Source organism: Carassius gibelio, chromosome A17 (assembly GCF_023724105.1).
Source record: "Carassius gibelio isolate Cgi1373 ecotype wild population from Czech Republic chromosome A17, carGib1.2-hapl.c, whole genome shotgun sequence".
Lineage (NCBI taxonomy): Eukaryota > Metazoa > Chordata > Actinopteri > Cypriniformes > Cyprinidae > Carassius > Carassius gibelio.
The window spans coordinates 3,576,783-3,591,877 of NC_068387.1; the positions used below are offsets into that span (position 1 = coordinate 3,576,783).

General features: G+C 38.6%; 1 protein-coding gene across 4 annotated transcripts in view; it reads right to left on the bottom strand.

Annotated features, from left to right (window-relative positions):
- LOC128031381 (fermitin family homolog 2) overlaps positions 1-15,095 on the bottom strand; it is a 54,556-nt gene that overhangs the window by 24,289 nt on the left and 15,172 nt on the right. For all 4 annotated transcript variants that reach the window (XM_052619605.1, XM_052619606.1, XM_052619604.1 and 1 more), the window contains exon 4: positions 695-823. In XM_052619605.1, the coding sequence (XP_052475565.1) occupies positions 695-823 (129 nt within the window). The remainder of the gene's footprint in view (positions 1-694; positions 824-15,095) is intronic.

Consider the following 15,095-nt stretch of genomic DNA (forward strand, 5'->3'; position numbering starts at 1 on the left):
GCGTGTGCAAATCTACTGGTCGCACATGTGCGACTGGATGTAAAATTCAGTCGCACACTCTCAAAATTTGGTCGCAAAATGCGACCATTTGGTCGCAGTCTGGAGCCCTGCACAGCCAACGCTGCAAACAAGCAACGCCATGTGCCACAACAATCAAAGCTGCTCACACTTGGGATGATATCAGCGATGTGGAAAATAAGGAACGACACTCACAATTTATGACAGAACTATTGGATTTATGATTTAATAAGGAATAAAAACCTGAAAAAGAGGATTTTCAATAGTTAACATTTTATTAAATTGATTAATTAGATTGATGATAAGTACTTTTTCTCAGCTTTCGGAGACAGACACTTAGTTTCCGCCTCTGAATACATTTTTTTAAAAGGTAATAGTAACTTCTCACAATACTTATTTTTTTCTCCGAATTGTGACTTTATATCTCACAACTGTGAGAAAAAGTGTCAGAATTGTGAGATAAAAAGTCTCAAACTTTCAGTTCATGGAGCTCTATCCAAACAATATAATGATCTGAATCTGGTGACTCAAATAAGGGAGAGACAGAAAATGTGCAGCGCAGCTGGTCCTCAGGACCAGGACTGAAAACAGATAACAGAGAGACCAGTGCATTGACATTCTCAGAGGACTTCTTTACACTTCCACAGACACATGATGATGGTGATCTGAGACATACCTGATCCAGGAGTGAGCAGAGGTCCTTCCAGCTCCAGCGCCTCCTCCTCTGCCTCCTCCAGCTTTTTCTTCTTCTTCTTGGGGTCGCGGGGCTTGCGGAGTAAGGACAGCTCCTCAGGATGCCGGATGTCTGTGAAAGAGGTAATTAACAGTCAAGTCAAGTCACAAGCTATGTCAAGTCAAGTCCAAGTCAAATCACCTTATTATTGTAATTTTACCTGCAGAATCTGATCTTAATAAAGTTAAAAGACAAGATATAAGTAACTGTCAGTAAATTAAAATAATTTGGATTTGCATTGTAAATACTCATGTTCAGTAAAATACATCATGGAATCAAACAAAATTGTAACTTCATAAAATTATTAATTTTTCACCCTTGGTTCTTAGTACTGTGTTCTGTTACCTGATGATCCTCGACTGTCTTTCTGTTTTGTGATGGTTGTGCATGAGTGCATCTTGTTTCCTTCTGGAGCATCAGTGAATGTTTGAATCTTTTTAAATAGTTGTGTTTGAGTCCCTCAAATGTCCTCAGTGTGATAAGATGTAACTCAAAATCATACAGTCACTGCTGGAAAGGGTTCAAATATGCAAAGATGCTGGAAAACTGAAGAATCTGCAGGACCTTAAAGATTTTTCTGAAGAACGCTGCTCAGTTTAACTGTTCAGAACAAACAAGGGACTCATGCACAACCATCACAAAACAGAAAGACAGTCGAGGATCATCAGGTAACAGAACACAGTACTAAGAACCAAGGGTTCCCAAACTTTTGAGTGGGGTTATTTTAATCATTTCAGCATTTTTTTGTCTTGTGGACTTAATGTTAATATCTTTTATGTACAATATCTTACTCAGGACAGTACTAAATAAAATATAACATGCATTTAGTCTCTTATTTTTTGAAAAATTCTCACATTTTCACAGATTCAGCAAAAGGGTGCCCAAACTTTCGAGCCCCACTGTATATATATCAGTGTTGTAGTCGAGTCACCAACTGTCGAGTCCAAGTCGAGTCTCGAGTCCCAGTGTTCGAGTCCGAGTCCAAGTCCGAGTCACCAAAGAAGAGTCCGAGTCGAGTCCAAGTCGAGTCACCATTATCAGAGTTCGAGTCCGAGTCGAGTCTTGAGTCCCTTATTGGATTTTTTTTTTTGTTTAGTTTTTTGAGGAAACAATAGCAACCAACTGAGTTGGTAGGCATTGAAGTCCATTATATGAAGAAAACATCATTAAATGTTTTCCTTAAAAAAATTAATTTAAGAAAAAAGCCATAGATATACTGGATGGCATTGGGAGGAGTAAACGATTAGGAAATTTTCAATTTATTACTAATCCTTTAACACTGTATTACAGAAATACACTCGGCGAAAAAAAGAAACGTGCATATTACAATGATTGTGTGTGTGTGTGTGCGCGTGTGTGTGTGTGTGTGTGAGAGAGAGAAAGAGAGAGCGCGTTTGTGTGTGAGTGATCACTCACACACAAACGCTCTCTCACGCTCATTGACGAGTGATTTAGCGTGAGTGCGTTTGTATGTGTTAAAGTGAATGTGTGTGTGTGTGTTACGCTCATGTTCGTTATTTCCAATGTAGGCGCGCGGTATGCACGCTCATAATGGAAGCATCCAGGCGCGTCCGCAACGCGCAACGAGTTAAAAACATCTCAACTTTTCAGAATGCCACAAGCGCACCGCGGGTCATGTGACAAGAACTAACCAATCAGCTTCATACTTTCCCGCAAGTGCCCGAGCGCTTTGGAAAAAAAGCAAAGTGAGTGACGTCAGTGAGTGTGTTGTCAAGCAAAGAGAGCGAGCGGTAGCAGTGTCTGATCCCGGCCGGTCTTGGGCACGAAACATTTTTTATAATATTTTTTGTCAAAAACAATGTGATGAATGCTCAAATCCGAGTCTGAGTCCAAGTACGAGTCATCAGTCCACGAGTCCAAGTCGAGTCACGAGTCCAGAGAATGGAGTCTCGAGTCGGACTCGAGTCCGAGTCCAGGACTCGAGTACTCCATCACTGATATATATATATAGATATATATATATATATATATATATATATATATATATATATATATATATAAAAATATAACTGTAATATGCACTTCTCATGATTAGGTAATCGCGGCAGCTGTAGTCTTATTCACATTTGTTTTTCTGATTAATTGTTTTGATCTATGAGAAAGACAAGGTAACAATAATCGGGGCTTAAGCCCCCTTAGCCCAGCCCTAGCGTTTTTTGGAACGCGGTTTTTTGACGGCCTGCTAGCGGATCGTGAGGGGGCATTCACATAGCACGTCTTTTGCGCGCGCAAGTTCATTATTTCCAATGTAGGCGTGCGGTCCGCGGTGCGACGCGCTCGTTTTTTTTTAGGCGTGTCCGCACCTCATCGAGTTAAAAACATCTCAACTTTTCAGAGAGCAGCAAGCACACCGCAGGTCATGTGACAAGAACTAACCAATCAGCTTCCTCCTTTCCCGTAACAACGTTGAAAGCACAGCCAAGATGAAGGAACAGCTGATCATAGCTGTATATGGATTGCCATTTTGAAATAAATTTAGTAGCAGAGCTACTGCAAGCGATTTTTAGAGCTGCAAATCCATTTATCTTTTGCTGAAATTTCCACGTCTTCATGGAGAGAGCAGGTCATGGATGCTTAGCAACGGCAGACGCCTCAGGGGCGCAACTGCCTGAGCGCTTTGGAAAGAAGGAGAAAGCGGCGCACCCAGCGTTTTCCACACGTTTTTAGCCGCAAATTATTGAAGACAAAAGCGATGACCGTCGGTAACCCTCAGGCTGACATGTTGATGTGATGTGATATCTGATCTAAGTGGGCGTGGTGTGCGTAAGGTAGAGAGGACATGACTGATTATAGTGTCCTGATCCAGTCACGACGCTATTCTCAGCCTGGCTCCAGCTGAGTAATCAACTTTATTTTTTAAAATAATTTACATTTTATATTTAAACTGAAAACATGGTGTGATTAACACTCAAGTCATTCAAGTCATCGTCTCTCAAGTCAAGTCAAGTCCCGAGTCTTTAACTTCCAAGTCCAAGTCAAGTCTCAAGTCATAAAAATAGCGACTCGAGTCGACTCGAGTCCAAGTCACCAAGTCACAAGTCCCCATGTCTTGTAATTAATGATCAGGATCATCACAAGACGTCTCAGACTCGGGGTCATTTCAACAGGAAAATTACATGTATTGGAGGCAGACACATGCTTACAGGGCTGAGCACATGTTCATTCTTTAGACTCCCCATCGTCTCAGGGTATATGATGTTTTTAAAGACCCCCATGTTTCGCTACTAGAAGACATGTTCCACATAGTCTTAATTAAAAAAATTATAAAAGTTCTGCAAGTGCAAGCACTAGGGATGTTTTATCAAACAAATCATGATCCAGTTGGGAGAATGAGATAATGAATGTCTTAGGGGAACTGACTTTCATAACAAAAGTTTTTACTTTCACCTTCCCTCTGTAAGATTAAAGCAGCGTTCATCAATAGGGTCATGCCCAGCTCTGCTTTGTTTACAGTGTTAACCAAGGAAACGCTGTATTGCTGCTGTTCCAGAAGCGCCACCTGCTGTCAGAATAAATCTGTGTCTCATTCAATCCATCTGCTGTTTTTGGCACGTTCAGATGTTTTATGTACCGTAATTTAACAAAGACCATTCTGTTTTTGCTTAAAATTTTGAAATTATACAACTAATTTAGATTAAATCTAATTTGGTCAAAAACTAAAAACAATTGTGAGAAAATTGTATTGTGATATCAGCATCATGAATTGTATCGCATCACGGGTTGAGTGAATTGTTACATCCCTAGCAAGTACTACTGTCAACTCAATGACATGCTTCATGCGTCAGACCAAGGCTACATCTCATTGCTAGTTTTACTTGATCTTAGTGCTGCGTTCAACACTATAGATCATGATATACTCATATCGATTACAAAACTATACAGGTATTCAAAGGCAGGCTTTCAGAAGGTTTAAATCCTTCCTGTCTGATTGCTAACACTTTGTTATTTTAAATGGGGAGTCATCTCAGCTATCACCAGTAAAGCATGGAGTGCCACAAGGACGAGTCCTAGGTCCTCTGCTATTTTCAATATACGTTACCCCATGGTAATATAATTAGAAAATAAAGAATTAGTTTCCATAGTTATGATGATACTCAACAGTATATCAACAAGACCAGATGAAACTTCCAAATTATCTAAGCTAACAGAGTGTTTAAAACATGTGAAAGACTGGATGACCAATAATTTTCTCCTATTGAATTTGGATAAGATAGACGGATGCACTTCCTCTAAATCTGGGTGTTATATTAGACAGCAACATCTCAAAACCATATTTACCATGTAACAAAAACAGATTTCGTCCAGCTTATAAACACTGTCAAGCTATGAAACATGCTAGAAAGCTAGTTCAAGCATTCATGACCTCTAGACTGGACTATTGTAAAGCACTTATAAGTGGTTGTCCTGCATCTTCAATAAACAAAGAGAAAGTGAAAAGTGAAAGTGAAGTGACATTCAGCAGAGGGTGGTGACCAATAATTAGAATTCGTGCTATGCATTTAACCCATCCAAAGTGCACACACAGAGCAATGAACACACACCCGGAGTAGTGGGCAGCCATTTATGCAGCGGCTTGCTCAAGGGCACCTCAGTCAAGGTATTGCCGGCCCGAGACGCGAATCCACAACCCTAGGGTTAGGAGTCAAACTCTCTAAAAACTAAGCCACAACTTCACAGCAAGCTACAGGTAGTCCAAAATGCAGCAGCTAGAGTCCTTACCAGGTCAAGAAAGTATGATCATATTACCCCAATTCTTCAATCTCTGCACTGGCTACCTATTAAGTTCTGTATTAGCTACAAATTATCATTACTTCCCTATAAGGCCCTAAATGGTTCAGCTCCTGCGTACCTAACTAGCTTTCTACCTCACTACAACCCATCATGCTCCCTAAGGTCAATAACACTGGACTTTTGGTAGTTCCTAGGATAGCAAAGTCCACTAAAGGAGGTAGAGATTTTTGCCATTTGGCTCCCAAACTTTGGATTAGCCTTCCTGATAATGTTGGCCAAACATTCAAATAACGCATCTCAAATTCTTGTACTGCAGTTACATCTGTTCGAATGCACATTAATATTCCTTGGCCTGGGTTGAACAAATAACTTTTGCTTGGTTGGAAGCAGATACGCTAATTATATCTGTATTTGTTTCTCTGTTTCTGCCCAAGATTGAAATCCCATGGTAACTAGAAATTACACAAGCTTCAGTCTGGATCCAGTCCTTACAAAGACCTGAGATGACCGAACACCTGAGAAGAGATGATGCAAACCCCTCAGAGGACCTCAGATGAGGCAAACCCTGAAACAAAATAAACTACCAAATGTTGCTACAAGTTTGATTGCAACATGTAATCATTGCTGGTTCAACATGTTTTTGATTATGCCATTAACAGAATGTTACTGTACATTTCTGCCATATGTACATTAATTTGATCTAGTCACCGCTGACAAGCTACTACTAAATATATTGTAGAAACTTTATTTTCTTTGCAATGATTTGTATCTTAAAAAGTACTATACAAATAAACTTGATTTGAATTGAATAGTTTTGATAATATCACACTTTCCAGGCTGACCTCAAACTCTGCACAGGGACGGAAAAAATAAGTCTATGCAACAAATAGGGCTCTATGTAATAGGCTACATTTTATTTTTCCCCAAAACATTTAATTTTAATGGTAAAATTAAATGTATATAAAAATCTGCAGTAGGCCTACATATATACATACAAGAAATGCAGTCTTGAAATATATTTGATTTAGTTTACAGATAAAGAAGGGGGGAAAAAAAACTGCGATATTGTCGACAATTTTTATTTTTCAATTCAATTCAAGTTTTTGTTTAGCGCTTTTTTCAATACAAATCATTACAAAGCAACTTTACAAAAAAAATACGTTTCTACAATATTTAGTAGTAGCCTATAAGTCATGACTATCAGTTTGTGCACACGTGAGAGGAATTTTTAGAAAAATGAATACAAGACATAGTCAACCAGACAATGAACATTATCAACAGCAATTATTATATTTTGTGTTGACGTTGTCGATAATGTCTACTAATCGTTTCAGCCCTAGCCTAAATATGATGAGTTTCAATTCATTTTTGTGACAGGCTTCATTTGTTCACAGAAAGGAAACTCAAATGGCAGAAATGTAAGTTGAATTCCATGATAAAGCATGTTATACTGTAAATTCCATTTTCATGACTAGATTTCCACATTTTGGAAATCAGAGGTCTAAAGCAGACCAGCGAGAACCAGCGAGAAGACAAGTCCAATAAGTACATGATGAAAGAGAGAGGCTTAATCCAGAATAAAGCATATTTAAAAATAATCGCTTTTGACAGTTTTGGCATTAAATGAGTTTTTATTGAATTTCTTGCAGTTCAGTTCTGCACTTCTTAAAGCATTATGGCAGGATGACTTGCACTCCCTGGATTTTCCACAGCCCTGGAGGAAACGTGTGTGACGGAGTGTGTTGGGGAGGGACTTCATGGCTTGGCAGGAATGGCTTGTTTAGTTGTGTTACTAAAGCAAAAGCATTCCAGAGGTTTTAAGAACTACCAGATGGCGGTTCTCTCTCTCTCTCCGAGTCTGCCCTTTTACAGCCATATGTGAGCGAACTGTAGCAGGTCACTGGAGAGCTGTGAGTGAGCGAGCACCTCCTCTGAAATTCCAATCAACAAACAGAAGATCTTTGAGCAAACGCTGCCAAATCAGTCAGCCGTAATTTACAAGAATCTCATAGAGAATGCTCTGACTTAGAAACCACACATTTGTCATATTACTACTTCTTTGATGGGCAGCTCTTGTGTTATGTGAAGTGATCTGGAGAAACGCAGTCCAGTCGCTCTAGGCAACGCTCTACATTGTGAGTAAATCACTTGCATGTGTGACTAAATCTTCACTCTGGATGACTATATGATGTCTAATATTAGCCAATGGCTGATCAATTCTCCAGTGTTTGAGTTGGAAGCAGAGTGTAAGTTTAGCAAAGATATATTTTCACTCACCGAGTTTCTCTCTCTGTCAAGCAATCGGTGTTATTTTTCAGTTCATCTCAATAGATGCACAGTTCAGCTTTGACATACCGTGAACTCTAGTTTACTGGCACGACTCGCCATCGCTTTGGTGAGAGCAAGTGTGATACATGCAGAATTGACATGCTAAACAATATTATTTGTTGTGTTTTTCTGTCATAATAATGACATTCCTTTTGATTTTTATCAGCTTTTAAGAACTGCCGGGTTTTTCGGTAGTGGGAGGATCTAATGCATGAATGACATTCTCATTGGCTGGTGCTCACCTATTTGCCACCCCTGTATTGATTTCAGCGAATCAGTTCGAGCGAACGCACATAACCTGATTAATATTCATGATTCCAACATATTGTTAATCCTTACTGTTCTTATTAGTAGAATTCAAATCATCATCATTATCATCATCCTATTAGTATTATTGTTAGTTCCCCCCCCCCCCCCCCCCCCTTATTTTTAACAGAAAACACTGGATGTCCAAAAATGGACCACTACCAGTCCTAAATTCAGTTAAAATGTCAAAGCATTCACACATGGGTACCAAGTTTTAATTCTAATAACTAAAGTTCTATCATTAAATACTTTATTATCTAAATATCATACTATAACAGTGGACTGACTTATGTCTGATGCAGAGTGTACTTTCAGATATTGAAAAGCCTGTGCCATTTTACAAAAATATACAGTATATAACAGTGTATACGAAAAATCTTCTGAACTATCCTCTTAATAAGGCAAGCTAATATCACGTGGGATCCACGCACTTCTCATTTCTGTTCATCTGTGATTGGAATGGTTTTAAAAGTGGAATTCCTGAGCACATGTCCTCTTCTGTGGAGGAATAACGTCTGGATCTCTTTCATCACAGGCAAACTCTGTCATGTCTATGTGATTTCAGCTAATGAAGAAGAAACTCCCAACTTCTCTGGCAGCAGAGATGGAGAGAGACAGCATATGTGAGCTGGATAATCCTTGTCTCACTGGCTGTCTGCAGCTGCTGCCAGTTGGACTGCTGTAAACTTCCTGTCTCTTATCCCTTCCTCAAACTACTCCGCACGCTCTACAAGACATACAGTGGTCACCGAAAGTATCTGGACACTTACAAATATCTGAATGCCATTGCATTAGAAAACAAAACATCAAAATCATGTGTCAACTGCAAACAGATGATGCTGGAGCTTTTCTCAGAATTAACTTCATTGTGGTTACTTTTAAACTATCACAAAACTCACATCTGAGAGTTAGGAATTTGGTGCACACGTGTAAACAAGAATCTGTACTAGATCTGATTTTTTCTGTCATATGATCAGAGCCACTTCATAATATGTTTTTTTTTTTTTTATCAGACACAACTGACATCTGACCTTACAGCATTAGTTTATTTACTGTATCTTCAGAATCGTATCATTACTTGGCTTGTATCGCCAGCAAAGTCTCAATACGCATCTCAAAACAGATGCCATGATACGGGACTGCACTAAATTTCACCTCAGCAGAATTTAGTTAAACAGCTGTTACATTGCATACAATAGGGCCATTGCTAACTATAGGCAGAGCAGACAGTCGACTTTTGCATAATGAATAGGGGTGTAACGATACGCGTATTCGTATTGAACCGTTCGGTACGACGCTTTCGGTTCGGTACGCGGTACGCATTATGTATACCGAACGGTTCGTTGGAGTAATTAATTATATTTGAAAAAAAAAAAAAAGAGAGAGAAAGAAATATAATGATATGCGTTCAACAAGGTAGCCCAATAACCCAAACAACGTAACAGGCAACGCCCCTGACACTCCCGAAGAAGAAAAAAACACCATCTTATGTTTATGTTAGGCTACTCAGCAGGCGCTCGCTCACTCAGTACGCGCTGAAGGCTCGTTGCAAAATGGCCAATGCGTTTAACAGACTAGAAATGAGAAGATCCTCCAATAACCAACAGGTCTGGTGTTTGGGTGCACTTTGGATTCCCTTTAAGCTATAATGGTGATGGCAAGAGAGTGGTGGATAAAAAAACAACGGTATGTCGCATCTGCAACATGACAGGGTACACCAGCGGGATTACAAAAAAAAAAAAAAAAAAAAACAGCGGGAATATCTGGGATATATGCGTCAGTACTATCTGGGAAAAGACGAAAAAAAGGAGAAACATGCACGCAGCAAACTATCCCTGCAGCATTTAGACACTATAGCTTACAGGGAATCCAACCCAAACACCAGACCTGTTGGTTATTTTAGGATCTTATATTTCTGGTCTGTTAAATGCATTAGACATTTTGCAACGAGCCTTCAGCGCGTGCTGAGTGAGCGAGCGCCTTAGGGGCCGTTCACATATCGTGCCTAAAAACGCGTGGAAAACGCTAAGCGCGTCTTTCTCCTCCTTTCCAAAGCGCTCGGGCAGAAGCGCTCATGAGGCGTCTGTCTTTGCTAAGCAACAATGACGTGCTCTCTCCATGAGACGCGGAAATTTCAGCGAAGGATAAATGGATTTGCAGCTCTAAAAATCGCTTGCAGTAGCTCTGCTACTGAATTTATTTCAAAATTGCAATCCATATACAACTATGATCAGCTGTTCCTTCATCTTGGCTGAGCTCTCAACGTTGTTACGGGAAAGGATGAAGCTGATTGGTTGGTTCTTGTCACATGACCCGCGGTGCGCTTGCAGCATTCTGAAAAGTTGAGATGTTTTTACATTTTGCTGTATCTAAAACGTATCGAACCGAACCGAACCGTGACATCAGTGTATCGTATCGAACCGAACCGTGAATTTTGTGAACCGTTACACCCCTAATAATGAAGGTCCTCCAGAATTGAACTACAGTATAAAAGTATAAGAAGTGGCATGGAGTACAATATTCTGATTGTTTGCATCTCTATTTTAAGCCCATAAATAATAATGCACTCATTCTATTAAATGTATATTGTAATTTAATCATTCTAATACATTAATAAAATCATCTTCACATTACTGGTAGGTAGGAATTTAACGATTCACTCAACTCACGATTCTGATTTCACAGTTCCATTCATGGTTTATTTATTTTTTTTAGATTAAATGTCTCCTTTTATTATTGCTTAGACAAAATGCTGCATGTTTCTTAGTGAAATTGAAATGGGGCACTATAATAATATACTAATATAGCTCTTTATTGCTCTTTTGTTGGTTTTGATTGCATCTATTGTCCTAATTTCTAAGTCGCTTTGGATAAAAGCATCTGCTAAATGAAAAAATTTAAATGTAATGTGAATGTAAATAACAAAACTAAATTGAAATTTTACAACAAGCCCCAAATCAAACAAGTAAATAGCACAAATAAAATAAATCACTTATATTTATCTAAACAAAATAAGGCTTTATCTGTGCTCTTTCTATTTAATATTAGAGGCAACCACTTTTTACTCAATTAGATTGTATAATTTCAAAATCTGAAGCAAAAACCGAATGATTTGACTTCAGTTTTGTGAAAACTATACATAAAAAATATCTTGATGCAGATTAAAGCCTTTTCTTGGTTTCCGGTGTAAACAAAGCAGCACTGCACTTATGAACTTTAATATGCTTTATGTCAGAGACAAGATGAAAAGAAAAAATACCATCCAACTTTTCTAAAGACAGTAAGTTCCCTTCAGACACACATTCATATAAACTAGCCCTAACTGAATTGTGACCGGTCATTTTCCGGTCAGTGGAGAGAGAGAGAGAGAGAGAGAGAGAGAGAGAGAGTGTGTGTGTGCACATGGTTGCCAGGTTGAAATAAATAAGTAACACACTTAGCAGATATTTCTGTATTGCGTAAGTGTGAAGCTTTGTTTTCTGGGATTTTCTCTTTATATCAGGCAACCCAGGATGTGCTCCTCTGCGGCCAGATTAATCCTAGCTGTAGCCTATATAATATACTCTATTCATAATTTTTGTTTTAGAAAACTTGCACTTTTCCACTTCATTTTAAACGCAGTTCTTGTATTTAAATTAAGCACGGTCCAACTGCTGCGCACGTTGCAGTATTGATACCTGCATCGTCAAGTAGTATGTGCTGATACATCGTCATATCGATGCACTGAACAAAGCCTTAGTCAAGTCTAAAGGGCATGAAAACAGGTGGGACAAAATATGGTCAAAAGATCTGATCGGTGCATTAAGGCTTGCATTATGTTGCTTCGGAAATGCTCTAGCGATGCTATAGTAACAGATTTTTATTTTGTCATGTTTAAAACTAAATCTTATTGACCTACTGAAGTATTCACATAAATAATAAATGTAAACCAACATTTCATGCTATTTTTGTGTTTGTGAGTTAGAGAGTCAGGGTCAATTCAAATCAATTTGAGAGAGGAAGTCATCTGACTTATTTTCGGTCAATATTTTTTGTGCAGATATTGATGGAGAGAATTCATCCTGTAAGTGCTCATAAGGCCTTGTTTTCTATCTATGGACACAACAAAAAGTTACCATCAGACAGTTACACTGATAAGAACTGTTTATGAAACAGGATTTGGAGCAGTTCAAGGGCATGCTGAGTCAGTAAACACGATATCCGTCTGATGCATGTGTACACAGACCAACCTTTACGCATTTTAAACAGCAAACCAAAAAAATCAGCTCTTCCATGGGCGGCAGCATATGCAAAGCATGCAATGACTGTGGCAACTTTCACATTTGAAAGGATACTATGGCAAAGTTATTGCTTTTCTTATTCAAACTGATTTTTTTTTTTTTTTTTTTATGAATATATGGTTGACCTGAAAAATTAAAATTACATAACTGCTTATCGACACTAGGGGTGTGACAATTTACTTAGCTCACGAGACGAGAGAAAATACAGATACTTGGTTCACTAGAACGAGACAATATTTTAATTCTATTTTAAAGAAAATTTCAATGACAAAATATTTGTCTTTCAATTACAAAAAGTAAAACAATGCAGTTGTATTTTCAATTATTTTAACTAATCTAGGGCAGTAACTAATGATAATTTTGGTAATCAAGTAATCTACTGAATATTTTGACTATTGAGTAATCTGATTTTTTTAGTAACACAAATAAACCCAAGTCAAAACCAGGCTTTTTTATGACTATTTATATATAGACGAACAATATGGCAATAATAAGGTAATAATAAATAAATAAATAAAACGGTCAAATAAAATATCAAAACTAAGTCATTGCATGGTTTTATTCAACAACACTGTTAAACTACATAATTTAATATGCCTACACATAATATGAACATAACCAACTTAAGTCCATTATGTATTATAAAAAAGGGCACCAACGGTCTGGTGATGTTTCACTTTACAGTGTGATTAAATTATGTTTAAATCCATTAAATTTTAATATTCGGCCACTTACAAACTCAGAAACTTTTATTTTGAAATCGAGATGTACAATAAATGTCATATTTAGAAATGGGATGATGCACAGGTCTCCTGTGTTGGCAAAGGTTTCTAAATGATTTACATCACATATCTAGTGAGATAATGCACACTGTTTTCCATGATGAACGTTAAGCAATTCAAATTCACAGCAAACAGAGAAAGAGTTTAGCGCCTTTCTCACATACTGTCTTTACTGGTAATGTAAGATGTGTGAAAAGGACCTTTTCAAAAATCCCTGCAAATTTGTTCTGCCCATCATATTGTTCTTATGGAGATGACATGATTACTCTGAGCGGTTTACAAAGCTACGCTGCGTTTTAATTAGTTTTTCTATGTAAATATGTGCTAGATGGACATCAATTGACAATTTGACTATTGCGAATTGCAACTTTTTCAACATGTCTACCATTCATCGGGGCTGCGATACTATTATGCAGGTCTCTTATTTATAACAGCAAAACATTCTGATTGGCTATTAATGTTATGGCGCTTTTCCACTGTGTGCTGCTTCTTCAAATCAACATGGCTCAGATTGGCAAGACTCAACCTGGTTTGGGTTTTCACTAGGGATGTGTACCGAAACCCAGTATTAAACTAGCCCCGGGGCTAAATTATGAAAGACATAGTATCAGTAAGATCTGACTCTATCAGTTCTGCTTTCGGTACTGGAGGGAAAAAAAAATTATGTACTATGTATTTTTGCTTAATAATGTTATCGTGCTCATTTTATCTCGCCAAACATTTCTAATTTGTGATATTATTAAGACGTATGTCTGTGAGATCTGCAAGATCTATCATGTGCGCCGCGGAGGCTGTCTGTCAGTCACACACACACAACAAGAACGAGCGCGGCGCACGCACACGCATAAGGGGCCATATTGCATATTGCATCTTTTGCGTGCTCAAGTTCATTATTTCAAATGTAGGCGCGCGGTATGCGCTCATAATGGAAGCGACACGGTCGCGATGCGCACGCGGTGCGACGAGCTCGTTTTTTCCCCAGGCGTGTCCGCACCGCATGGAGTTAAAAACATCTCAACTTTTCAGAATGCCACAAGCGCACCGCGGGTCATGTAGCTTCTTCACCTTTTCCGTAACAACGTTGAAAGCTCACCCAAGATAAAGGAACAGCTGATAGCTGTATGTGGATTTTTAAATTAATTTAGTAGCAGAGCTACTGCAAGCAGTTTTTAGTGCTGCAAACTCATTTATCCATTGCTGAAATTTCTGCATCTTCATGGAGAGAGCAGTTCATGGTTGCTTAGCAACGGCAGACTCCTCAGGAGCGCAAGTGCCCGAAGGCTTTGGGGAAAAAAAATCATAAAGCGGCGCGCCTAGCGTTTTCCACGCGTTTTTAGACGCGATATGTGAACGACCCCTTACAGTACGAAAACTCCTGCTTAATACAAAGAGTGACGATGGCGGAGACAGCAAGACGTTCCAAAGTGTGGTTACACTTCACTAGAGTTGATGCAGACAAAGCTGGTTGTCATAAGTGCAACAAAATTTTTTCATGTAAGGGCAGAAACACAAGCAATCTGTCAAAGCATCTTTCAAAAGTGCATTATGTGCAGACAGAGAAATGCAAAGATTTTGATTGCCTAAAGCCCTATTCGGACGGGACTAGTTTTCTAAACTATTATGTTTGAGTTTCGATTCTTACCACCTGAAGTCTGCGATTTTCATGTACCAATTCGGACGGGACTAAAATCTCTGTGTTTATTACAGAGGTGGGAGGATCTGATTTGTGCATCTGGGCGTCACAGAGATCACGCGCTCTGTATGCGTGCATTGCATTCATTCAGAATGATTGCCTTAGTATTATTACACAATAAATACTAAATGGCTAGTATAGCAAAACCATGTTAATGTGTGGTTCCTTTAGTTTAACGTGTTTTCCTTTTTTTGTGTAGTAGG